The 26,880-nt window shown below is 36.5% G+C and overlaps 4 protein-coding genes across 5 annotated transcripts; 2 read left to right on the plus strand and 2 right to left on the minus strand.

Moving 5' to 3' along the window:
- The first annotated feature begins 817 nt into the window (after nucleotides 1-817).
- Nucleotides 818-2,624, plus strand: LOC113060088 (POU domain, class 3, transcription factor 2-like). The gene has a single exon (XM_026228911.1). It carries the CDS (start codon nucleotides 1,028-1,030, stop codon nucleotides 2,042-2,044), a length of 1,017 nt encoding a protein of 338 aa, XP_026084696.1. The 5' UTR covers nucleotides 818-1,027; the 3' UTR covers nucleotides 2,045-2,624.
- A 5,101-nt stretch (nucleotides 2,625-7,725) lies between these two features.
- On the minus strand, nucleotides 7,726-13,305 carry LOC113056285 (failed axon connections homolog). The gene is made up of 6 exons (XM_026222930.1): nucleotides 12,797-13,305; nucleotides 10,529-10,664; nucleotides 10,253-10,449; nucleotides 9,882-10,099; nucleotides 9,267-9,383; nucleotides 7,726-9,174 (listed from the first exon to the last, which is right to left on the minus strand). The coding sequence occupies exons 1-6, from the start codon at nucleotides 13,054-13,056 to the stop codon at nucleotides 8,888-8,890; spliced, it is 1,215 nt and encodes a 404-aa protein (XP_026078715.1). The 5' UTR covers nucleotides 13,057-13,305; the 3' UTR covers nucleotides 7,726-8,887.
- Nucleotides 13,306-13,871: 566 nt separating this feature from the next.
- On the minus strand, nucleotides 13,872-20,736 carry LOC113060094 (cyclin-C). Its single transcript, XM_026228924.1, has 12 exons — nucleotides 20,575-20,736; nucleotides 19,977-20,083; nucleotides 19,703-19,787; nucleotides 19,504-19,573; nucleotides 19,371-19,422; nucleotides 18,322-18,377; nucleotides 17,788-17,823; nucleotides 17,624-17,715; nucleotides 16,495-16,562; nucleotides 16,270-16,349; nucleotides 16,079-16,197; nucleotides 13,872-15,276 (listed from the first exon to the last, which is right to left on the minus strand). The coding sequence occupies exons 1-12, from the start codon at nucleotides 20,604-20,606 to the stop codon at nucleotides 15,222-15,224; spliced, it is 852 nt and encodes a 283-aa protein (XP_026084709.1). The 5' UTR covers nucleotides 20,607-20,736; the 3' UTR covers nucleotides 13,872-15,221.
- A 1,045-nt stretch (nucleotides 20,737-21,781) lies between these two features.
- LOC113056294 (desmin-like) lies at nucleotides 21,782-26,358 on the plus strand. Of its 2 annotated transcripts, none has more exons than XM_026222949.1 (11): nucleotides 21,782-22,045; nucleotides 22,601-22,769; nucleotides 22,849-22,998; nucleotides 23,088-23,207; nucleotides 23,290-23,385; nucleotides 23,755-23,889; nucleotides 23,979-24,089; nucleotides 24,193-24,303; nucleotides 24,783-24,907; nucleotides 25,645-25,896; nucleotides 26,002-26,358. In XM_026222949.1, the coding sequence occupies exons 1-11, from the start codon at nucleotides 21,864-21,866 to the stop codon at nucleotides 26,003-26,005; spliced, it is 1,455 nt and encodes a 484-aa protein (XP_026078734.1). In that variant the 5' UTR covers nucleotides 21,782-21,863; the 3' UTR covers nucleotides 26,006-26,358. The 2 variants fall into 2 exon arrangements, with proteins under 2 accessions (XP_026078734.1, XP_026078726.1); XM_026222941.1 differs by having other exon boundaries at nucleotides 25,997-26,357.
- Nucleotides 26,359-26,880: the final 522 nt, after the last annotated feature.

A 26,880-nucleotide genomic window follows, 5' to 3' on the forward strand; every position in this document is an offset into this window, starting at 1 on the left:
TTTTGAATTGAACTTTAATGAAGAAAACTAATTTTTGAAATATAATTTTAATGAAGAAAATTAAGTTGACAAAGTATTGTGAAACAAGCAGATGTTAAAAAGATGAAATGATGGTGATATTTTAAAGTCCAGGAAACATTTCTGAATTTATGATTAATAGACTTTTTTTGTTATTTTATAAAATATTTTATGCACCCACAAACCTTATTAATTAATTTTTATTGCAGAAGATAATTTTATCCAGTTATAAGATTATATATATATATATATATATATATATATATATATATATATATATATATACACACACACACGTTTGCACTCTTGTATTGTCTATATCAATTAATGTTTATTTATTTATTTGAACTAAAAATTACTGTATATAAGAAATATTTAACATAACTATTAAAACCTATTTTTAGGTTTACTTTTAGATACATTTACTATTGCAAATATATATAAATATATAGAGAGAGACATGTAAATATATAAAATATTAGGTTTTTAACTATAATGTATTTACCATTTATTTGATATATAATAAACTCTGTAATAATATATTTAAAAATGTTTTCCTATGCAAGTTTTCGCGGATAATATTAAAAACAAATGTATTCCTTTTTTAACAAAACACTAACAGATAACCAATAACAACAAAATTGATCTAAAATTAATTATTTAATTCTACTGGAAGTACTAAGTAACAGCCAAGTAAACATCGTATTACTACTAAATTGTGAAGCATTCAAAATTAAAGAAAAAGTTAACGAAAGCCAGACTGGATACCTTTGGAGCCCATTGCGCCCTGTCACTGCTGATCCCTCTGTGCTTGTTTTCAGTGGAGCGCAATGGGATGGGGCTTCAGTGTCGACTCTACTGTGACCAATGAACGCGCCGCTGCCGCATCTGTCAAGCGCTTCTGACCAATCGACAGCAGCGCGAGGCGGATCTCAGGTGCGCGCCTCTGCGTCCTCGCGGCTCTGGCGCGCTGGGGAGCCGCCTGTGGCACAGAGTAGCTGTGGAAACTATGGCGACCGCGGCGTCCAACCACTACAGCATCCTCACATCCAGCTCGGAGCACGGCAGCATGCAGCAGACGCAGCCGCCGCAATCCTACAGAGACGCGCATAGCCTTCTGCAGAGCGAGTACACCACCCTGCAGAGCAGCGGCAGCACGCTTGGCCATGCGCACCAGTGGTTGACGGCGGCGCTGTCTCACGGGGGAGAGGGGTCGCCGTGGCCCGCCAGCCCGCTGGGCGAGCAGGACATTAAGCCGGTGGAGGAGCTGCAGCATTCGCCGCGGCAGGCGCATCTCGTGCAGCAGAGCCAGCAGCATCACGAGGCAGGCACCTGGCGCGCCACCACCATGCCTAGCATGAGCAGCACTAACGGCCAGAGCTTGATCTACTCTCAGTCCGGGTACGGAGAGCCGGGGATGCACCATGAGGAGAACCACAGCCCTCATCTGAGCGAGCATGGTCATCCGCAGAGCCTGCACTCAGACGAGGACACTCCGACCTCAGACGACCTGGAGCAGTTCGCCAAGCTGTTCAAGCAGCGCCGGATCAAGCTGGGTTTTACGCAGGCGGACGTGGGGCTCGCGCTGGGCACCCTCTACGGCAACGTATTCTCCCAGACCACCATCTGCAGGTTCGAGGCGCTCCAGCTGAGCTTCAAGAACATGTGCAAACTCAAGCCCCTGCTGAACAAATGGCTGGAGGAGGCGGACTCCACCTCGGGAAGCCCGACCAGCCTGGATAAGATCGCGGCGCAGGGGAGGAAGAGGAAAAAGCGGACCTCTATCGAGGTGAGTGTCAAAGGGGCCCTGGAGAGCCATTTCCTCAAGTGCCCCAAACCCGGCGCGTCGGAGATCAACTCGCTGGCGGAGAGCCTGCAGCTGGAGAAGGAGGTGGTCCGGGTTTGGTTCTGCAACCGGCGGCAGAAGGAGAAGCGAATGACGCCCCAAAACGGTCCGATGCCCGGGAACGAGGATGTGTACGAGGACGACTCGCCTCACCACGGCGCTCAGACACCTGTTCCGTGAGAAAGGGGCGGCCTGAAACATAATCGACTGTCTCTTTGTCCCGGTCACAAGCCCGCTCGGGGCGGACCGACGGTGATGAAGTGTCTCTGTGTGTGGCACCTCCGAGGGCGCGGAGAGCGCGCGTGGTTGCGCGAACAATATACGGGCGCGGGCGCCAGGAAACACGCTCCGAGGCGTTACGCACCGCGGCTGAACTTAAAAGTGGAACGTAAATATTATTTTATTTAAGAGATTTCTTTCTTTTTTTTTTAAGTCCGGGGATCTGTGAAAGCATCATATCACTTCCAACCGAAAGCTGTGAAAAAAAGGCGTCAGGGGCGCGCCATCTTCCCCTCATGACCACAAAAGGTTTCTTACTGATTGAAATTAATCCGGTGCAGTCTTCTGTGCGTTCTCTTCCATATATTAATGGAAAATGTTTCGTTATTATTAATATTATTATTATTACTATTCTTTCCGTCACAATAAAAAAAATGTTTAATAGGCCTACTGAATAAAATTATATTTCATTCGCCTTTATATATGAATGGCAATAAATAACCTTATAATAATAACCATAATCATAATAATAAACTAAATATTTCTAAATTATTTAAATAAAAAAATCCAAAAATTCCTAATATGAAAAATTAACAACTATAACAATATTTATTATTGTTATTTTATTATTATTAACACCATGTACATACTATTAATTTATCTAAAAGTATCGCTGTTAAATACAAACGTGAACAATTCTTTAAAAGTCTCATTTCGGTCACAACAAAGGCTGCCAAGTGCTGCTGTGTGTCTGTCTTTCACAGGCAAAGCAGCCTGATTTCATGCAGATCACGAATTCACACAGCTGGTGCAAAACAGAGGCCTGAAGAAGCAGTAAAACCCAGAATCGCAGAATTTTGTGGATCATATCGAAATTGATATTCATAAATAAAATTAATGGATACCAGCTCTTTATAATTAACCACCCAGTTTGGGATTTCTTAGCATTTTGAGTGAATTTCTATAAGCGTGCACCAAAAGCGTTCATGATTTGAGACAGTGGCTTGTTTATAAAGATTCTCTTAATTGAAACCATTTTTGGTTATTTAGCCTTTTCTAATCTAGGAAATCTAAAAGAAATCAAAACGGGCTTGTCTAATTTATGATATTTAATATTAAAGCTAACAACAAACCAAGCTTTTATTTAATTTCAGTCATTTGTCTGGAAACGCTTTATGTGGAAATGACAAGATGTGAAAACTGCATTGAGGACGACATAATAATAATAATAATAAAAGCAAATTGTTCTTGCTTGTAATCATTCACCATTCGTCATCATTAAAGATTTAAAAACAACGAAGACAATATAATAATAATAATTACAGACTAACAGAGGCCAGTTCATCTATAGTAACATTGTGTGATTTTGTGCGTCAACTAAATGTATTAAGTCTCAACATGTTTGTATCTGTTTGCTCTTTGGTGTTTCTTGTTTATCCCAAATTTGTCTCCTTTTCTTTGACGGGAAATATTACACCAGCTGTGTTACGCTGATTTGATGGCCTGCATCGAAAAACAAGGACATTGTGCGAGGATTTTTCAGTTGCATTTTCTATGGCTCTGTGGATACTTGTATATTTGTGCACTTAACCTGGCACTGCCAAAGCACAAGCTGTCAGTGTGCCCTATTGAGACCAGTAATGTATTTGGTTTTGACAGAAAAATTGCACAGTTTTTAAACGCCTTTTGTCATTAAATGAATACGTTTTTATATAAAGAAGTGCCTCTCATCAATCTGTGTCCTGCGCATGAAGATCCTAAATGGATTCACAATTTCACACATTATTCGAGCATCAAGGCTGCTGAATATAATGTTGCCTCGGGATGAGATGATGCTGTAGATCCATCGCAGCCCGTTGCAATTCCTTCGCTTCGATTTCTGCGTGACCATGGAGACAAATGTTTGCCATTTCACTGGTAATGAAGACGGATTTGACGGGTTCAAACGTGTTCCGAAAGAGATCGGAGAAGTACGTGAATATTTTATGATGCTATTCTGAATCTAAATAGGACTTATTTTTAAAATTTAAAACTGGCAAATGGCTTTATATTTATGAAAGCAAAATAACAAACTACTGCTAGTGATATTGTAATAATATATTTTAAACAATTAGCTTTTAAATGATCAAACATAGCCAATTATTGCATTATAATAGACCTATTTATCAGACGGTCTTTTCAATATCATCGGCCAGTTTTCTTTACAATTTTAGGAAAACGACTAAAAGACTAGATGTCAATTTTATTTACTGTGTGTATATAATGAATAGTGAATCCTAGGGCCTTAATTTTCATTGCCTTGAAAAAACTGCGTAAAGCCGCATTTGTGAGAGTGCGCCGCGAGCGCCATCTGTTGACTATAATGTGTTGGAGAAAAGCTATTCTTAATGAAAATGAAATAGCCTATTACAGTTATCTGTCTGTTTGCATGTTCCGTTTACACAAATATACAGTCATAAAGTCATGCAATATGAGCTTGGGTGTATTTTATAAATGCAGCCTACCGTTTGAAGTCACTCATTTTGTCTGTAATGTTGTCAGTGCATACGGTATCCTACCTGTAAAGGTTATGGTGTTGGTAACGTGCAAGTCTTAAGTCATTGCATACTGGTTGTGAATCATATTAATTTTGAGTCTTGTAGCGTGAGTAACTTATCTGTTTTTCCTGACCAGGTTGTGTTTGAGAGAAAGTTCTTACCATTAGGAAGTTCTTGTTTTGAAGCAGATAGCACATACAAAATTTATGGACTGCTTAAGGTTGAATAACGGCTTTAAAACTGGATTAATTTTAAAACATCTATGTTCTCTAAATCTTATGTTAGATTTCCAACAATCTGGCACACAGGACAGTCAAGTGTTCACCTTACTTTGCAACGCGGAAGTAACGTCGTGTTATTTTGTTTGAATGTGCGAGACTTCCTTTTCATTAGCCTACTAAAATAATAGCAAAGTAACTCATTTGCGTTACAAACCAGTTGGTTTATGATTACGATAATATATTATAGGCTAACAAATACCAGTTTGCAATATAAAGCAGTTAAATAGATTGTTTTTGTAAGGGTAAAATAACTGGAAGTGATAACACCGGAAGCCTCGCACATTCACAATGGCTGCTTCCGCTTTTACGTAAAAATGTTAATTGCTAATTTAGATTAACCGAATTAGTAAATAATTAAAATACAACTAATAACATATAACAAACACAATATTTTGATTAAAAAAAGAACAATTATTTAGCTATTTCACTAAGCAACAATTTGTGACACACGACTATAGTCTATTCTAATATCGGTAATCATGTATCTATTAGTAAAGAATATTAAGTTAAATAATGAACCACACAACCAGAATCTGTTAATTTAATACAGCTATATTTCATGAATTATTTTTATTATCTTTAACACATTCTCTAGACAATTTTGGTTCATTTATGTTACGGTGATCATTAGTTCATGTAGCCTACACAACCCTTCCCTCCCCAATATTATGTGCAGCCCATAATAAATCCATAAATCCAACAGGGTCATGATACACACAACACAGACTCTGTAATACAGCTCTAAAATCGGCACACTTGTGAGGAAACAGAGATTGTGCACTTTTAGTATTGCCCTTCCAACATTATTCCAACTTTGGGTTGCCATATTTCCATTACTTTTGGTATATGAGTGCGGCTGTATGTCTTGGGAGGAAAATAACTACAAGATTGTCATGTATGGATGATAAAAGTATAGCTAGAAACTAAGGCTCAACAAGGAACCATAAAAAATTCATTTGCAATAGTCTGTCACGCTTGTAGTGAGTTTTTGAAGCCAAGCCATGAATTCTGGCCTGGTGAGCATCATCTGAAATTCATTCAATATAATCAAACAAACAGCGCGTAAAACGTACAGCTCTCAGAGTAAACTAAAACACAACTACAGATATGAAAACATATAAAACTCATTAAAAGTCAATAAAAAGTATTTTGCAATACTTTCAAATATAAATTAAATCACAAGTGAAAATTAAAAAAGGTCAAGTAGTCCAGGAATAACACATAGTACATACAGAAAAAAAAGATTTAAAAAATATATAAATAATTGTTTATATATATATATATTTTTTTTTTTTTTTTTTTTTTTTTTTAATCAGGCACGTCTTAAATCAAGAACAATGCAAACAAGCAAACAAACATCTTCAGAACGAATATGATGCTCTACTCAGACTGGCTGCCAATTTTAGGACTTTGTACTTTAAAGGAATAGTTCACCCAAAAATTACAATTTGTGTGAACTGTATTCACCCTGAGGCCATCTAAGATGTAGATGAGTTTGTTTGTTAATCAGAACAGATCTGGAAAAATGTAGCATTACATCACTTGCTCACCATTGGCTCCTCTATAGTGAATGGGTGCCGTCAGAATGAGTCCAAACAGCTGATAAAAACATCACAATAATCCGAAAGTAATCCACACCACTCCAGTCAATCAATTAACATCTTGTAAAGTGAAAGCTGCACATCTGTAAGAAACATGCTTATCTTTAAGACATTTTTAACTTTATACTGTTGCTTCAGGTTAAAATATGAATCCTCTATCCATAATATTGTTTTCTCCATCTTCACAAAATGTTACCTGATGGACTGGAGTGGTGTAGATTACTTGTGAATTTTTGTGATGTTTTTAATCAGCTGTCTAGACTCTCATTCTCACGGCACCCATTCACAGCAAATTTTTATTTTTGGGTGAACTGTTGCTTTAGGTCTTTGGTACGTTTTAATAATTACTGGCATGCAAACCTTATATTTCTAACAAAGCACCAGTTAATTAACCTGATGTTTACATAAACCGTTGTTTCCTACACATTTCTTAATAACGTTGCATTTAAACAAACATTAAATAAGTACATTTGCATTTAAAGGGCGTAAAAATGGCAAGACACTTCCCATTTTTTTCTAGGAAGTGCTCTATATAGACGGCATCTTAATGCAGGATTATGTTTAAGATATTAAAAGGGCATTTGCGGCAACAGGGAGGAAGTTTGTATGGCACAGCAAAATACAGATTTTATCTTATTATGGAACAGAAAAAAACATAAGTCTCATTCATTGCGCATCAGCCCCTGGGAGATCATTTCTGCGAGTGTGTTCATGTGTGACGATGACTCAGATGGACACACACTCTCACAAATTAGCTGTCTGTCTCCTTCTGTAATGGCTGCATTTACCAGGGTATTTTGTTCTATTCTGCTCCAGTGTTTTCTGTCATGATGCTGCCCACAGGAGGCGCTCTTGCACAATCACAGATCCCTATCTGAAGTGTTTGCTGCTGGACAAACACAAGTCATATTTTTAGCACATGTAACATCTGCACACACATATGAGTCTCTCGCTTTATATAGATTTAAATTGTGCGGCTGCAATCAGAATCTGAATCTTGTTACTGAAAAGAGGCTTTGAAACCATATTTGTCATTTTATAATAATATATTAACAATATTTGTGCCTATATAAATAATTCAGCCAAAATCTAATGTAGTAATTGTGTCAATAGTGTTGTAATTTGTCAATATTCAAATATGCAGGGAGTAGTGATGAGACATGAGATATGACTGATGTTAATACGTGTTTAGATTATCAACATGCTCAATTTTATTTCGAAAAATCCATAATTTATATATTTTTAGAAAGTAATAGGCCTTTTATTATCTTTCCAAAATGTTGTGGTTCACGTCTTTTTGTAAGTATAAAAATAACTTTAACTTTTAAAATGTGAGCATCAAATATGATACATCCAGCTAGAGCGACAACTGATATTTATATGCATTTTATGTAAATAGTCTGTTATGCCTAGAGAAAATTGAGTATGATCTTCACATGCTCATATATCATATTATATGAACCATGAAACCATAAAAGCCAGATGTATCAAATATGATACTTCAAAAAAGGCAAACTTTATTTATCTAAATAAATAATTCCATGTAATATGTTAGATCTTCACAGCCTCTGGTCACTGTATACTTTTATTGTTTGAAAAAAAAAAAATCATAAACTGTTTAAAATGTATCCGTTGTGTTCTACAGAATAAAGTAAGTCATATAGACTAGTGATGATCTAAGGATGATTAAATTACAGAATTTTCATTTTTGGGTGAATTATTCATTAATGCATTGCATAATTGGCCATAAAAAGGTAAAAAGGCAAGATCATCAATTTGGGAATTCTACTATGCTGCAGTGGTTTGAGGAAATTCAGCTTTCTCGCTTTGCATCTTCCGTTCTTAGATTTGTGATTCGACTGAATAAAACTGGACATTAATTTTAGATTAGAAATGATTCCGTCTAAATCAGTCAAGTATCTACACATTTCAATAATCACCCAAAAACCTTCTTTCTGTCTGTCCACCTGTATACTTATAAACACCAGGATGTAAGAAGTGCTGTTTAGCTACAAACACACTCGGTGAATGGGGAGTGGTCACATGAGATGATGTCATTCTGCTGATTTCAAGCACAGTGATGATGTCACACCGCAGGATGAGTGATTCAGCTGTAGCGTCATTCTCACTCTTTTTTATTCTTTTTTCTTCCTGGATTCTCTATAGACTGGCCTTCCCTCGTTCAATAAAATCCTCTTTCTCATTAATTAAAAAGTGTCAGAATACCTTTCCCATCTGCTTTATTGCCATCCCTTATGCAGAGTCTGGGAAACCACTGCCACTTCACCACATCTTTATTTGACCAGCCCTTCTCCTGCTAAAAGGCTTATGGGAGAACAAAGGGGGCGGGGCCCGTGCAGATGGCTCATCAAGGAGGTGTGGTTTTCACTTCAACTGCTCCATATCCGAGCATTCGGTGTCCATGTCCGAGTCGAACAGAGAGTGTCCGGTGGCGTCGCTGTCCGGTGACGGCGTGTCGTGGTGCGATAGAGAGTTTTCCTGTTCCTGGAAGCTGCCGCTGCGCGAGTACAGACCCAAATCCGGAAGCTGGGATGGAGAATCCGGCTCCTCGCTCAGTCCGTCGTAGTAAAGGTCGTCGACGTCTACAAACCACTCTGGCCAGAATTTTCGGCGGATTCGCTCACAGTACATGGCCAGGTTGATGAACTCACCTGCACCGATGAAACAGCTTCAGTCAGTTAATGCGCTCATAAATTTATATGACAATATTCTCATACAAAAAAGCATGAGTTAATGAGCTCACCTTTGATTAACTGCTCCGGACGCGTTCCTGGGAGAGTCCACATAGCCTGAGCCAGATGACCAAATACAGCAGCGTCTACTGTGGAGAGCTGCGGGCCCATTAGATACTTTTTATTGCCTGTGGGAGAAATTATATTATTAAACTATTTGTATGTTTTTTAATGTGTTTTCTGGTTTGTTGCTATGATATGGATCAGGTGCCTATGGAAGCTTGTTTCTACCACGGATTTAAAAATAAAAAAAGTAATTGTGATATTATATCCGACAAATCTGATGGCTTTTTTTTAATACAATTGCAAATTTAAATCTTACAATTTGGCTTTTTTTCTGAGAATTGCACGTCAAGTGAGCCGTATCTTGATTTAAAATGTACTGCATATTAAGAGAAATACTAAGAAAGAAAATCATTTTTTGCAGTGTGAAAGGAGGATTTATGCTAATTGAACACTAGAGGGCAGCACAGATCCATTGCCGCATTATTTTGTAAGCCGTTTCAAAAGCTCTGAACTCTTGAGATTCATCTAGAATGACCAATATTATATATGAAAAATGACTCAAATGCAGCAAATCCTGTCATTAAAGCTCACAAACTGTGCCTCAGATGTTCAAAACATACCAAGGAATGTGGCAAGAGTGCGCATGTCTTTCTCCATCAAAGAATAAACCTCCTCTTTGGAGAAGCGTCCGATCCCGTGGCCGTACATCTCTCTCTTCACAATGCTGCCGGTCACCTGACTCAAGATCCAACTGAGCAGGTCACTCAGCGGCCCGTTTGTGGCTAACATCTTCTGCGTCTCCTCCACATTGTCCACCCATTGACAGTATGCGATCGTCCTATAGCAAAACACATTGCATTGGATTATCAACCTTCCAGTTTATCATGTACAAGTTGGAATCCACTTATGAAAGCCTGTCTTTTAACAATATAATGATGAGGTAAAAAGGCTGTTCAAGACCACAACATGAAAAAACCCAGCTCAGTCTCACCAGTAGAAGTGCTCCTCCACCATCTTAATGATGGCGCGTGAGATGGCTTTCTCCTGAGGACTCAGGCTGGAGTTGAGGTTCACGCCGAGCTTCTCCTCCAGGAAGTTGATGATGAACTCTGTCCCGAACACCTGCTCCTTATTATACGCAATCCACGGCATCTTCCCTTGAGGAGACAACTTCCCATCGAAATAGTTCTGTGGAGAAAATAGTTTGTGTGTTTAAAAACCATCCATCTCTTTTCACTACATATCTTCATCACATATATTTGGATACCTGGTAGGGAAGGTCCGCCATCCGCAGGTACGTTTCTATCTTCAGGCAAAAGGGGGACAGGCTAGGGGCTCCAGTTTTGGGCCGGGCAAACTGATGCAGAATGATGGCGTCTTCAGAGTCCAACTCCTGTTCCTTCCTGCAGGACAGCAAATACAGAAGTGCATTAGAAAAGAATGGAGATCAAACAGTATACAAATACACTAAAACATCCTAAAAATATTACATTTGTTTTCAAATGCACCAGAAACATTCCAAAAATGAGCAAGATACAGCAGCATCTACTGTGAAAAGCTTTGGGCCCATTAGATACTAATGGGAGAAATCATATTATTACTTTGTGAGAAATTTTATTATCAAATTGAATTATGCAGGGGGGAAAAAATATTTTGATGCTGTTTTAATGTGTTTTCAGATTGGTTGTTTCGATATTCTGCTCTCTAGATATGGCTCAGGTACCACCTTATGTGTCTAGATTTTTTTTACATTTCATCATTTTTAAACAAACTTCAGATCAACTGACAGAAACATTTTAAAATGATATTATCAAATTATTCAAGTTTTGAATGTATTTCTAGTTGGTTTCTATAATATTCTGGTCTCCACACATGGCTCGGGTACCTCCTTAAGCATCTATAGAATTTCATAAAAAAAAAAAAAAATGTTTCAGTATTTTAGCATTTTAAACCAAGTAAAGCAAATTCTAAAATTATCTATTTTGTGTTTCAGAATGCACCAAAACATTTAAAAATGAGCAGTATGACCAAATACAGCAGCATCCAATATGGAAAGCTCTGGGTGCCTTAGAAACTCTATTTGTATTGCTTAAAGAAGAAATAATATTAAATAAATAGAATTACATAAGGCAATAAAAATTAGTTTTTTTTTTCATTGCTATGATATTCTGAACAATGTCTATGGGATTTTTTCATTCTTAAGCCAAGTTAAAATAAATAAATTAAATTAAATTAAATCATAAAACTTGTTACAGAATTCACCAGAAATATTCCAGATTGTTTTAGGTCAATCTGAAAGTTCAGTCTTCACTGTTCTCTATCAGCAGGATCTAGTCACTGTCCACTTCCCTAGTGCTGAAATTCATTAAAAGCATCATATTCATTCGCTTTCTCTTTAGATTCATACCAATGATTACGTGTTTGATCTTAAATCAATAATATTTAAACTGTATTTGTGTAATGCATGTCTGAATCAACAGCTTATGTGAAGGATTGTGGAATAACAGCAAGTCCATCAGCCTTTCCCAGGGCCTCGTGTAACCTGAGATGTTTTGCTGAGGACTAACAGCACCTCCATTTCTGCAAAGGTCAGAGACAAAGCTAAAGCATAGAATTAAACTCAACTGGCTCTGACCACTATATTGACGGGTCACTATTTACACCATCTCACAAGGGGTCGATAGAGGTCATTCTGTCACATCACAGTAACACAAGGAGACATTATCCTCAAGGCCTGCACACAGAGACGCTCCAGCAACCGTGCCCTTGACACAGCACACATCAACATGTCAACATGCAGGCTTTAGAGGAGGTAATAAATAGCATTCTGCTCCAAATTCATTCAGTTAGCAGGTATTCATTCTTCAGTGGAGGATAATCAATGGACTGCATTGCATTGTGTTGACCTGATTTTCCAAGTTATTAATTTAGGTAATATTTTCCTGTACATGCCCATCATACTCCATCCAAAAGAAAAATTAAATACACACACACACACACACACACATATCTATTTTTATATATTTATAATTTTATAATATATTTCCATAAATAGTTAAATATATTTAAAAGCACAAGCACTGCATGTATATAGTAATAATAATAGTAGTAGTAGTAGTATTATATATAAGCAGTATATATAAGCAGTACTTGTGCTTTATTATATATTATAAAATATTTTCATCCAACGTTTTTGCTCTATGTTGTGCTTATATGTATTATATATACATAAGTACTGCATATATGGCAATTATTATTACTACTACCACCACCACCACCAATTATTATTCATACGTATGCCATATTTAAAAATATAAAAGTACTTACAATAATTACAGCACTTAATTAAATATTTATATTAAATATAGGTTAATACCTGCATATACAGCAATAATAATAATAATAATTATTATTATTATTATTATTATTATAACTACTACTATTACTACTGATAGATAGATAGATAGATAGATAGATAGATAGATAGATAGATAGATAGATAGATAGATAGATAGATAGAAAGATAGATAGATACCTAATGACAAGCAGCTCGTGTAGTAAATAGGCAGCGGCGGCGAGCAGGGCGCCCCCGGTGATGTAGAGCGTTTTTCTCCACCAGGAGTCAAATCCTAAAGCAGACATGATCCCTCCGTACTCCTGCAGCGGGTAGGCAATGATGTACCCATACAGCGACAGATGCTCCTCGGAGCCGCTCAAGCCGAGCGAGAAGCTCTTGTTCAGGCCCAGCTCAAGCGCGCAGGAGCGGCTCCAGGCGAAGCCGACGCGCCAGTACATCCTCTCTCTCCTCTATCCGCCCTTCGGCCCGCTGTTCCTCCAGCAGAGGAGGCTTCATCAGTGCCGCGGGGTGGAGGAGGACCAGAGGTTCTATGGACACATGTCGCCTCCTGACGCGCGCTGGAGTCGGCATCAATCCGCAGCCGCTCGCCGCTCGTTCCGCTGTTTACCGCACAGCTGAGCGCGGCACGTCACCAGGGGCGGGGATGCTGATGCTGCGGGGGCGGGGCGAACGCGCAGATTCTCCACTCTCATTTGTCAGATCCACTGCTGTCATAACAGTTTGGTAACAACAATTTCTTAAAAGGTCATAATATGAAATTATGTTTCGGTAATTTGTAAAAGCTTAATTCTTTTGCTCCCAAAAATAGTGCAAATAACCACACGAACAAAGGATCATTATTTAGTGTACTATTTAAATCAGTGTTATTTTAATATCATTGAGATTTTAAAGAAAGAATGAAAAAAACATTTAAATCGTTTTATTATTTACATTTTTTATTTTCATTTTAATTGTACATGTTTATAAATTTTGTGTTTTGTCACTTTTATTTATATTTTAATTATTTATTTTGGTAAAATAAACCTAAATAGGTTTTTTTTTTTTGTTTTTTTTTAGAAGGTGAATTCATGACGATTGGGACCTTTTTGTTGGTCATTTTAAAGAGACGTTTACCAATTTACCTGAATTCATCCTACATAAAATTAAACTAAATGCAAGTGAGAACTGTTGAATTGGCAACTAGCTTAAATAAGTTTCAGGTAGTTGCTAATGCAAAGGTTGAAATAAGTTTCAAATAAACAAAAAAAAAAAGTTTTTTTTTGTTTTCACCAGCAGCTTTATTCAATAAGGCTTCTGAGCTCCATTATAGACGAATAAGAACACTCCAAGACCTCTCACCCTCCGCAACTCTCACATCATCAAATATATTTACAGGCAAATAATACATACACTGCATGACTGAGAGGGGCCACATTTATGTAAGTTCACTCAATAAAGATGAGGCAACACTCCTGAAGCACAGCTTAACAAAGAATCTCAGTGAGAGACAAAGCCAATAACAAAAATGCCATTCAAAACACAGCCAAACATGTAAGTCCTGTAAAATCTTTTGAGGCCTTTCTACAATTAATTATGTGTCCCCCAAACTAATGACTTCAGTGGAGATGCAGATGATGGGAAGTGATGGACTTGATAACCACACCCAACTTGTCCCCCATTAAATGTGATGGATGCTTCAGTGTGCTGCAGCTACAGAGACATCAGTTCAACATAACAGAATGAAAGCAAAACACAGCATTTGGGTTATGGCAAGTACACATATAGCATAATCATACACTAAATCTATAATAAGAGGAAAATGATTTAAAAAAAAAAAAAAGTCAAGGGCTATATATGGAAAGCATATTTACAATGCAGTTTGAGTGATCAGCTCAACTATCCGTGTCACTTGTGCATTCTAACTCACATCCAAACGCACGGCAAATATCCAATCAGGATTTGATTACACAGTACGAGGGTTCAAAAGATCGCCGTCACATAGCCCTGTGGCCAATCAGTTTACAGACAGCCACTTTGTAAAGAGGACTGATCTGTTTCCCTGAGGAATACAAACTGTGATATGGTCAACGAGAGGCACGCATACAAATACATTTGCAATTAAACTCACACACTCTCTCTTCATCGCTCTCAGACAGAAAAAAAATCAAGTTTTCTTAGTTCCCAAAGAGCGTCCACTGACAGAAAGCTTCATGGGACTTTTCAAGGAAGTCAGGACCATCGACTAACAAGATCTGGGAAAACAGCACCCCTCTTAAGCAGATACCCAATGAGGTGCGTTTGTATGTGTGTGTGTCCCTAAAATTCAAGACTATAGCCTTAAGCTTGGCAAGAAACTCTTACATCAAAGCAGATTTTCCGATTGGTGGACAATTCTGACACGGGCTGCTCTGATTGGTGGAAGGAAGGAAGGAAGGGGCATCATTCTATCTGCTCTGATTGCTAGAAAAACCCAGAGAGGGGAAAGAGAGGATGTGTGTGCCAGGAATCGATTTCCCCAGTCATAAAACGATGTGCTTGTGAAAAGCAGCGATCAGATGTGCCAGGATGTGCTGTGTTTGCCTCTCTGAATCGCTCCGCCTCAGGTCCTCCAGCAGGGGCCGCTCTAGGACTGACTGTACGAGCTGTTCTGACTCCCGTTTGAGCTCTGGTCAGTCTCACTGTTGTACGAAAAGCAAGAAAATACAGGCACTGAGGTGAGGTGAGGTGAGGAAAAAAAATACAATAAAGCTGAAATACAATACAAACTAAATTTACAAATACTGCCTTGGCAAGGGCAACTAACCTAAATAAATGTACTAAAATTACTAAAACTACAAATTAAATAAAAATTCTTTTTACATAAAGCATTCTTTAATAAAGGCCTTTTTTCTACTTTTCTAAATAAATAGAAAAATAAAAAAATAAAAACTTTGGTAATCGAAGTACATAAAATAAAAAATAAATATTGGATGAAAAACTTACATTTAAAAAAAAATTAATTGAAAATGTTGCATTGGCAACTAACCTACATTTATAGATATAAAATAAAATATATATATAAATATAATAAATGTACTTAAAACTCATAATGAAAACAACAATTTTAAGTTAACATATAAACATAATAACAAATTAAAAATATTAATAAATACTATAAAATTGTATAAATAATACTAAAATATCATTGGGATTCACAACCATGTTAAATTCAGAGCAAGTGCCTAAAAGCTGTGACATTAACCCTTTAAGATATATATTTAAAAAAAAATCTATAACTGTACTATAATCCTATAATTGAACTTTTATCCAGGACATTTGCATTGACTTGCAAAGACCTTATGCAATGATATGGACAGAAGGAGCTTATGTAAATAAAAAGCCTCTTTTCATTGCTTCTCTTTGCAGTGGTGAAATAAGCTGTTTCCATATAAATACATATAGTGTTGAGTGATTTTGATAAGTGAAGAATGTCTGTCGTACCTGTTAGGAGGGGGTTTGGGTTTGGGCACCTTGTTGAGCACAGTAGCCATTTCCTTCCTATCATCAAAGTTCTTCCACTGTTCATAGAGTTTCAGAATCACCCTGATGATCTCCAGGATCTGTGCCAGAAAAGCTTCAGTGTTAATGTACACAGCACTCATTCATTTATTTTACAGCTGAACATGTGTTACCTTGTCCATGTCAACAGACAGCTCAGCGAACCACTGCCTGGCATCTTTCTGCTGCACCACACAGGCCACATGCAGGCAGGCTGGAGGAGGAGGAGGAAGGGGACAGAATCTGTAACTCTGCTCCCAGTGTATATATGTGACGTGTCAAGTTGTTATACATTCAGATCATCTGCTTGTTTGCAAGCATAGGACCTGCTGGATTTAGTGTAGGAGGTTTGTTCTTACCCAGTGCTATCATGAACGGAGGATAAAGTAGACAAAGGTCTGTCCTGTAGGTGTCGTTCACTATCCTCCTGCACACATTCACAGAACACTCACGTTCACTTATTCAGCTTACTTTGCAACACAGAAGCATGCTATTTTCTGTAAATGTGCAATACTTATGATTCATTAGCTGCTACTGGTAAATAAATAGAAAAAAATCAAAAGATTGAGATGTATTATAGTTGTTATCAATATTTTTATATTTAATATTTTTATATTGCAGCTTTCATCTAAACACTTTAGAAACTTTGTTGTGCATCTGTCATTTTTGTTTGTTTATATTGCTATACTTTTTATTCATTTTTTGTGATTTTTATACATGAAGTTACACTAAATTAAAAAGAGAAATGCTGGCAAGGCAACTAGCTGAAATATTAAAATAATAATTTATTTCAGATTATTAACTATTTCTATTACTATATCAACTATAATAACCATGCAGTAAATGGTCAAACTATTTGTGCTACAAACCAATGTGTTTATAATTAAAATAATATGATGAAAAATAGTAGTTTGCAATGTCAAGCAACATTAAAAAAAAGTGTTTTTGTTAAATTCAAATAACTGGAAGCCAGGATTGTCTTTAACTTAAAAAAAAAAAATAGCTTAATAAAATAAGGCTAAAATAAAAACAAAAATATTAGATGAAAAACTTAGCTAATTGAAGATTAGTTATGTTATCTTAGTAACTAACTCAAATAAGTTTAAGTTGAAGCACTAATATTGTATTAATCTAATAAAAATGGCAAAAGCACACAATAAAAAGAAAAATAAAAGAACTAAAATTAAAATGTAAAAAAAATAAAAGCGAATACAGCAGTGACTAATAATACCAAAATAGCACTGCTGGAAGCACATCACACTGGACGCCTCACACATTCATGTTACAAATGGCTCTTACACTGAAAACAGGGCGGACAGAGACAGATGCACAGATTCAGAAGCAAGTGTCTCATATCAAACTTCTAAACATAAATGTAATATTTAAACTTTTTCTTTACCACCCACTTGGATGGCTCTAACAGACTTATAAAGCACAATGAACAGTGGCTGTGTGTTTTCATGCGGTCTGAAGGCACACGCTCCTCACCAAGCCAGCGGCAGCAGCATGTCCTCCTGACCCATGTCCTGCACATACTGCAGTAATGGTCTGTAAGGGTGGTACACGATCAGACAGCAGTCCTGAAACCAAACCAAACATCCATGAACAGATGCCAAAAACAAACAACCTAAAGGAGATGAATCAATACCAACCATGAGCTCCAGTAAGTAGAACTCGCACTCCAAGATCTAGACAGAGAGAGAAGCATGAGTTCACTGTGAGATCTAATGTGCTAGCTAACATGTTATGTGCACTAATTATCATCTTTCCCATTACGATGATCCATAAACATTCCACCAGACCTCTGAGATGTTTCCCAAAAAATAACCGCACTTATCACCAGCCCGAGACATGAGCTGCCAAAAACCAACAGTCATTTATCACCATAATGAGACTTTCCTACAAAGGTGTCGTGAGTGTGAGGAATGTCACTCCTGAAACTTGGTTACACTTAAGACGTGACAGAAGGCTGCATCATCACCACACACACACACACACACACACACAATCACAGCCTCTCAGCCAGCGTTTCCATCATATGAATCAGACAGTTACAAGAACTTATTATCTAGATCTCTAGTGACGCTGTCAAATTTCCAAAATCCTGATATTAAGCAAAGTCATTCTTTCCACAGGAACTCTTCTCAGAAAGAAATATCAAGGCTCACACTCGACGTTTGACTCACATGGTTCATTCTGAAGGGAAACTCCTTTGGAAAGGCATAAGAGAACCTTGTTTTCACTGTAACAAAAAGAAAAAGATGTATTTATTCCATATTAGTATGAAAAGGACACATGAAGAAGACAAGTTAGCATGCTTTTTGTGATCTGGGATTCCTAAACCGTACTGATAGTGAGGATATTTGGTCATTATGTGGTTATATGGTTAATGTTTAAGTAAATGTTGATTAATACTTGCAGGGTTTCTCTAGGTTTCATAAAGGTAAATGTAAGGCTCAAGTGCTTTTTAAGACCAAGTCCATAAAATATAAGGAATAAACTGAAGAGAATGTAGGCTAATACGTAAACGTAAATGTCTAGAGAGCACACGATGGGCTGCAACACATATACAAAAATACAACCTCCAAAAGATTTATCATTTATTTATACATGAAAATAACTTTTACTACACTGTCTGATCATCAAACCGAAAAAAAAAACAAAACAAAAAAAAGTGACAGAAGATAAGAAGTCTTGTTTACAGTAAAACTGATCAAAATGAAGTGACTTTATCAACCAGGACAAATATCTTCCAAGGGATTAGAAATTGACTTCATTCAAAGGGAAAACTGGTTTTCATTCCCCACTGACAAATACTTCTGGTTTTAAGCATAAACTTAATTTTGTTCAGTTTTTCCATTTTACATTTGTATCTCAAGTAGTGCTGTTTAATCGTTTAATCATGATAAACTGCATATAAAAATAAAAGCTTGTGTTTAAAAAAATGTGTGCGTACAAATATCCATCTATACACACACAAACTCTTATTTATATTTAAATTATAAATATAAATATATATTACATATGTTTCTTAAATATATTCATGTATGTGTACAGTGTACAGGTCAGTATAGACATATTTTGTAAACAAACTTTTATATCAGATGAGATTAATCGATTTGACAGCACTAATCTTAATTTAAGTGTGTGTAGACATTTGTACTGGAAAACAAAAACACTATGGAAGATGTAATATCTGAAGTAATATCTGAAACTGTTTGATGAGCTGACTTACACACAGATGTTGCTGCTGAAATAAGGCGCGTGTTCGAAACAACACCAAATTCCTGTTAAGGACAGAATTTGATTTCATTAAGATTTGAATGTATGCATCTTTCAGCAGAAATTGCCATATTGAGAAGGTTTACCTCTACTTTAGAGGCCAGAAACACACAAGTGGGGGCCATCAGCACAGGGTCTATGCTCTTCAGAGAGTACCTGGAAACAAGCCAAGAGCTTTCTTTTACTTTCATGCAAGTGCACTTGAAAATGGCCATCAATCCAGAAGACAAGTATACATTTTTACAGAGGAAGTGAAGAGTGTAACCAAGGCAACGACCCACTCACCTGGCGTAGAAACGCTTAAAGTACACCGTTGCCGTGGCAATGACCTGTTGCCTGAGTTTCAAGTGTTCCCCCAAAGCTTGAATCACTGCCACAAGATGACAAATTAAACAATTTAAAGTGTTTTATGGACAAAGTTTATTCCTTTAGACTTTGAATTAACATATACTTAAAAAATCTTAAATACAACGCAGGTGAATTAAACCTGAAAATCTGCATTAACATATTCATTAAGAACAGGGGCGTATTTATATTTATAAACAAATAATCTCCAAACCATTGGCAAAAAATATCTGTAGCTTCCAATATTCCTCCTCTGTGAGGAACTTGAGATCTTTCTGTCTCTCCTTCATCAGATCTTGTTTGTCCAGAACCCACTGCAGACTGATGAGAACACACACTTCAAACTCAGAAATCATAAAAAAAATAACATACAGCATTATAGTGAATCTTTTATATACTCCTCCTAATATCCAAACTTCATACAAGCATAAAAAAATCACAATAATTTTAATAATTGAAAATCCTAAAATCAGTTAAAAAGATTAAATTGAACTCGTGCCGTGAATAACACACATTTATGCTCATAATTCGTAAATTCAATTTCTCTATGGTTTCTTCAGTCCAGAGACACTAGCCAGCCGGCTAAAGCTAATAATCCAAATATTTATAATACTCGGAGATTAAAATACATTTACTCTAGTATCTTTTCATTAACACGGCATTAACCGATATTTGGTAAATATTTTGCTTTAATCTGACAAATCCATGAATTGTAATGTTTTTATTTCTCGTAGAGCTTCGCAGCAACAGAAAAACCTCTAGAAACCGCTTTAATGTTCTCGATTTAGGTCGTCAAACGCGTCTCTACTTACTAATGTGAGCTCTGCCAGAAGTTCCCTGCCATCTTGAGGTGACTGAGGTAGAAAATTAAGCCTCAATGTGATGTTAAAATGTGTTAAAATATGACGATACTCTGATCTAATCAGATGAGAAGCGCCACACCAAAAACACTCCGTAGAATTTCAATGTGCTCATTAAAACGATCCGGGAGGAAACACATTTACGCATCAGTTCCGGATCGAGTCCTGCGCTCTTCTTTTTTTTCATACAAATAAACGTATAGGCCTATCTGCTATTAAAAGGCATAATATAATATAATATAATATAATATAATATAATATAATATAATATAATATAATATAATATAATATAATATAGATATATTGAGATAATAAAATGTTACTGTTGTTATTATATAAAACTATATAATATAAAATATAATATATAGCTCATGAAATAAAAGTATTGTAAAATAATATAATCCAAGTTTATATGACAAGTTTATATAATATCAACTTAAATAATAATTAAATAGTAAAAATAATATAATAAAGAACTCATATTACATAATTGTTGTACTAATTTAATCTAATAAAATATAATATAAAGAAATAATTTATATAATTATTGTAGATAATATAATTGTATACTGTTGTTGTTATTATTATTGTTATTTTTATTATTTAAAACTATATAATACAATACATAGCTCATGATATGACAATGTAAATGACAATGTAAATCATAAATAAAATAGAATAGAACAGAATAACCCAACTACATATGAAAATTTAAAAGATGATAATCAACTTTAAATAATAAATAGAATATAATACAATATTACATAACATAATTAAATAAAAAAGAGCTATTTCACAAATATGGTAAATAATAGAATTTAACTGTATTATTAATAATATCTCATGGCACTTTTATAAGATATGCAGGCAGGCCTATATAATAGTTATAGTGCTATGTATTTATGCGTTTGTTTGCTAGTTTGTTTCCTGGACAGAATACAGTGACTCTGTAACGATTATAGCTATACCAGCATGCCCTTCTTTGATACGGTAGGCTACTTTCAGTCTCCAAGTTTTTAGCAAAGAATTTCATTAATGAGACTCTCAGGCTTGCCATCTTCATCAAGAGAGCTCACTCGTCTATTTTTACCGCGGTGCATCTCTTCGCGGTGTCCCGTCAGATAACTGACTCTGTGTCAGACTGAGGTTTGACATTCCTCCTCCGGACAGGACAGCAGGTATAAAGCCCCGTCATTAGGGTTGGGACACAACGCTTCTGTAGAAGAACCACCAGCTTCACCATGAGTCACAGCCCAGACAGGATGTCTTCCTACCGCCGCCACTTCGAGGGTGGCCTGAGCTCCGCTTCCACGCTTCAGGTGCGGGTCTCCAGCCCTTCACCCACCCGAGGAGCAGTGCGCCACCGCTCCGCCAGCTGCTCCCGCAGGGCGCTCTCCGGGACCCGCAAATCGCGCATGACCAGGTAGGCCTCATAATAAAGTAGCCTATAATATAATATCATCACTAATTTTATTTCAGCTAAAACATTTCTAATTTTGCTTACTTTAGGTCGATGTACTAAGAAAACTAGTCCTAAAACTAAAATTACATATACTTTAAATAACATAAAATAATTTTTTATTTTGTTTATTTTATCTAGCTGCCTGGGTAACAGTTCTCACTTTTTGTTTAGTTTAAGTTGGAGTAAAATAAATAAAACGAAATAAACTAAAATTAAAACCTATTTAAAAAAAGTACTACAAATGGCAAAAACACAAAATTATTAAAACTTTGAGTAAACAGACAAAGCTAAAAATATAAAAATTAAATTAAAATTCAAAATATTATATATCAATGATATTTCAATAACACTAGCTAAAATAGACTAAAATATAATAATAATAGTACATTTCCATTATTGTTATATTTAATCATTAAATTTTTCAAATAGTTTGTATTTTGTATTTTGTAATATGCAAATAAATATTAAGTTTTACTATAATTAGCATTGTTAATATATGTTTGTGTCTTTGTACAGCAGTGTGAGTATGGGAGCGTTGTGTCTGGGCATGGGTTTGGGGGTCACTGGAGGCGCAGTGGACCTGGACGCTGCAGCCGCTGAGAACCAGGCTTTCCTCAGCACACGCACCAGTGAGAAAAAGGAGATGGTCGTCCTCAATGACCGCCTGGCTGTATACATCGAGAAGGTAAGACACTTCTCCATCTTCTCCTTTTGCTTTCCCTGCTTTGAAGAGCAGTCTGTGAGTGTGAGTGTGCTTGTTACAGGTGCGCTCTCTGGAGCAGAGCAACAAGCTGCTGGAGGCAGAAATCGATGGCATTAAGAGCCACCATGTGAAGCCGTCCGGTCTGCGACTGCTCTATGAGGACCAGCTGAGGGAGCTGAGGAGGATTGCTGACCAGATGAAAGTCCAGCGGGTAAGGGATGACCACAGGGCCATTATGACTTACTCGCTTACACATTTAGACCATAACTTGATCTTTACTTTCTACCTTTGCTTTTGTAGGATCTGGCGGTAGCAGCAAAGGATGCCATGGCAGGTCAGCTGGAAATGGTGAAGGTGAAATACGAGGAGGCTGTGGAGGCCAGGAAAAAGGCAGAGTTTGAAATTGAAGCCTTCAGACCGGTAAGGTCCAATGTAATACAGAAACTGTAACATAACTTGGTTTCACACAATGATTGGGGCTCAAACTCTCTCTGTCTATTAGGATGTGGATGCAGCCACATCCGCCCGAATTGCCTTGGAAAAACGGCTGGAAAACCTGGAAGTGGAGCTTGAGTTCCTGCAGAGGATTCACAAAAAGGTGCATTTCAAAATAATATTATTTAATATTATAAATCGCATCAAAATGTTATAGAATATAATATAATAATATTTATAAAATATAAAAGTCATGGCAACATGTTTTTCCATTACCATATCAAAAAACTAAACTACTTACAACTTTAATTTTAAGTCATTTTAAAATAATTTTTTAGATTAATTTGGTTTTTCTTAAAAACCTAAAGAACAGTGTGCCAAATGTACAATTTTGTTGTTAAATGTGCTGGTAATATAATCAAGGTTGAATTGAATTGTTATATGATTTTATTGCCAATCATTTGGTATTTAATTGCATTAATATAGTTAATAATTGAAAAGTTTTGATTTAACTAAATTTTCTGTATGTCAGGAAATCGAGGAGCTGATGGCTCAGATTTATGGATCAGTGGCTAAAGTAGATGTGGCCTTCTCTTTGCCCGATCTGGCATCTGCCCTCAAACAGATCCAGGCTCAATATGACAGTATCGCCGCTCAAAACCTGCAGGTAATCAGAAAGGGAAAAAAAATAAACCTCAGTATCCCTCAAACTTTTGTTCACATATGCTCATGTTTTTCCCGACCGGTGTTCACTAGGAGATGGATGCTTGGTATAAAGCGAAGTTTCAAGATCTAAACAAAGCAACATCACGGCACGTGGAAACAGCGAGGAGCGTCAGAGAGGAAATCACAGCCTACAAGAGAGAGGTGTGGGATGTGGACAGTTTTTGTGTCCTGTTCTTCATTTAAAAAAAAGCACCAAACTGTACTGCCTTATAAATTAAGGCTGATAATGCTTGTGTGTTTTCAGATTCAGAATAAACAGAGAGAACTGGACGCTCTTAAGAACAGGAATGAAGCACTTCTGCTCCAGATAAAGGAAGCACAGGAGAGACACAAGAAAGAAGAGGAGGAGCTACAGGTAAAGCCACACCCCCTTCGCATGTCACATTTGCTGCGTCCAAAATCACATACTAAGTATGTACTTAGAAAAGTAATTACTTGACAACTGTTAAAAAAAAACACATGTAATCTGGACCTATATCAGCATAGATTCTTTGCTACACTTTTATTCACAAATCCTCTTCTCTGGACTAATGGCTAGTAAATATTGCATAGAAACTGGATGGATAATACTGTAGTTTTTTTTTGTAATATATTTGTTTAAGCAAAAATTACTGATTATTTGTACTGTGTTATGTTAACTGTATTGTGTTCTGGTCAGGTCACGGAGTCCAAGATTAATTTCCCAGAAATATGACAATAAAATATATTCTATTCTATTCTATTCTATTCAAGTGTCCATCATTTGTGTATATCGGAATATTGATGGACATTTAGGTCATCCAGCTACATTTTGTCTGCTCTTTTATGCATGCTGTAAATTGATTTGTGTCATAGATCCGTATTGACACTCTAAAGGAGGAACTGAAGTCTATTAAGGGGAAGATTGCACTTCTACTGAGAGAATACCAGGATCTGCTCAACGTTAAGATGTCGCTGGAGATTGAAATCACCACATACAGGTACTGCAGGGCTGCCATTACACCTCATCCACTCCAACGAACAATACATAATATCTCACAATTGTGACTTTTTCTTTTTCAAATTTAAACTCAGATTTTTGAAAAAAATAACCTCAGAGTTCCAAGATAAAAACTCAATTCAAAGAAAAAAGTCAGAACTGTGACTTTTTTCTGGCAATTCTGAGTTCACATTTTGCAGTTTTAACTTTCTCCCTTACATAATTCTGAATTTACATCTTGCAGTTTTTTTTCTCAATAAGGAATTAATCAATTAAAAAGTTAATTACAACTTTTTTATCTAACAATATTGAGTGTTTTCTTGCAACTGTATGTTTATATCTAATAATTCTGACTTTTCTGCTGAGAACTACAAGTTTAAATCTAGAAATTCTGTCTTTTTCCCCAAGAATTCCAAGTTTACATCTTGCAATTTTTGTTTTCATGAAATTAAAAGAAAAATGGTAACTATTCCAACTTTTCTCTCCCAATTGCAAGTTTCAGACTATTTTTTCCTCAGAAGTTTATTTCTCACAATTCTGACTTTTTTTTTTTTGACAAAATTGTGGGAAACTGTGAAATAAAAAGTCACTAATTGTCATCTTTTTTATCCCATGGTATAAATGGGCTTCCATAATATGGTGATTAAAATGGTTATCACTTTGCCATATACACATAGTTCAGAATTCTTGGAACTTTACCCATGTCTAACCCTGTTTGATTTGCCTGTGGTTTCACAGGAAGCTGATAGAGGGAGAAGACAGTCGCTTGTCCAGTATGGTGAGCGGTCTGTCTCTCATGAGCGTGAGCGCAGGAATGGTCAGCGATGTTTTTGGGGCAGCAGCAGCCCACAGTGGAGCAGTGAGCTCAGCTGCCTCTGAAAAGATGCTCTCCAGCAGCACAACAGTTGACCACAACCATCACGAGTCTCTGGAGGAGTTCACTCACGAGCAGGCTGTGGAGATGACGGAGAGAAAGACCGTCCTCATTAGGTACAAGTACACCACTCCAACACAACATTACAAAACAATACTTTTTCCCTGTTTCTCAATGTTGTTGTAGAAGCTAATTCCCATCTCTCTTTGGTTGCAGAACAGTTAAGACAGACGAGGACACCTTTCAAAGTGACACACAAGAACGTACCATCACTATCTCTGGTGCTGCAGACGAGAACGATTGAATCAGAGTCATGAGATCTCACTCCAAACCTCCATATCAAAGTTTATTCATTTAGAGTTGTCGTTGCTCAGAACTCACACTCCATTATCAAAACCTGTGACAAACCAATGTCACAAAAAGTCTCTTTACCTTTGCTACCTGCTTTGTGCTTTGACTAAACGGCTGTGACTTGGTGTATTAAGCGTTTAACCATGTGTCAACTGATTCTTCACAACAAATAAAGTTTGATTGCATAGCAGCAGTGCCTGAGGTTATTTTAGTGCAGTTTTTCTGTTTGAAGTGCATATATGGCATACAGAGAAGCAATGCTTTCATATATAATTTTTTTACAGGAAATCTCAGAGAGACAATGTTGAGAAAATATTTTCCCATGCAGTAACTTTATAGCAAAAAAAAAAAAAAAACACCTTGGTATAAAATCACATAAAGCTACATTATGCTTTACACAAGTTCTAATTCACCCAATCTCTATTTTATTTAGTACAATAAGGTTTTTATTAGAGAGCTGGTCAATACTGATTGCACATACACTACTATTGAAAAGTTTGGAGTAAACCTTTTTTGTTTTTTTTCTAGAGAAATTCATACTTTTACTCAATAAGGATGCATTTAAATTGATCAACTGATACATACTGAATATTACATCGTTACAAAAGATTTCTATTTCAAGTAAATGTTATTTTGAACTTTTTTTCATCCTGGAAAAGAATTATCATGGTTTCCACAAAAATATTAATCAGCACGACTGTTTTCAGCATTGATAATAATCGAATATTTCTTGAGCAGCAAATCAGTAT

Source organism: Carassius auratus, chromosome 4 (assembly GCF_003368295.1).
Source record: "Carassius auratus strain Wakin chromosome 4, ASM336829v1, whole genome shotgun sequence".
Taxonomy (NCBI): domain Eukaryota; kingdom Metazoa; phylum Chordata; class Actinopteri; order Cypriniformes; family Cyprinidae; genus Carassius; species Carassius auratus.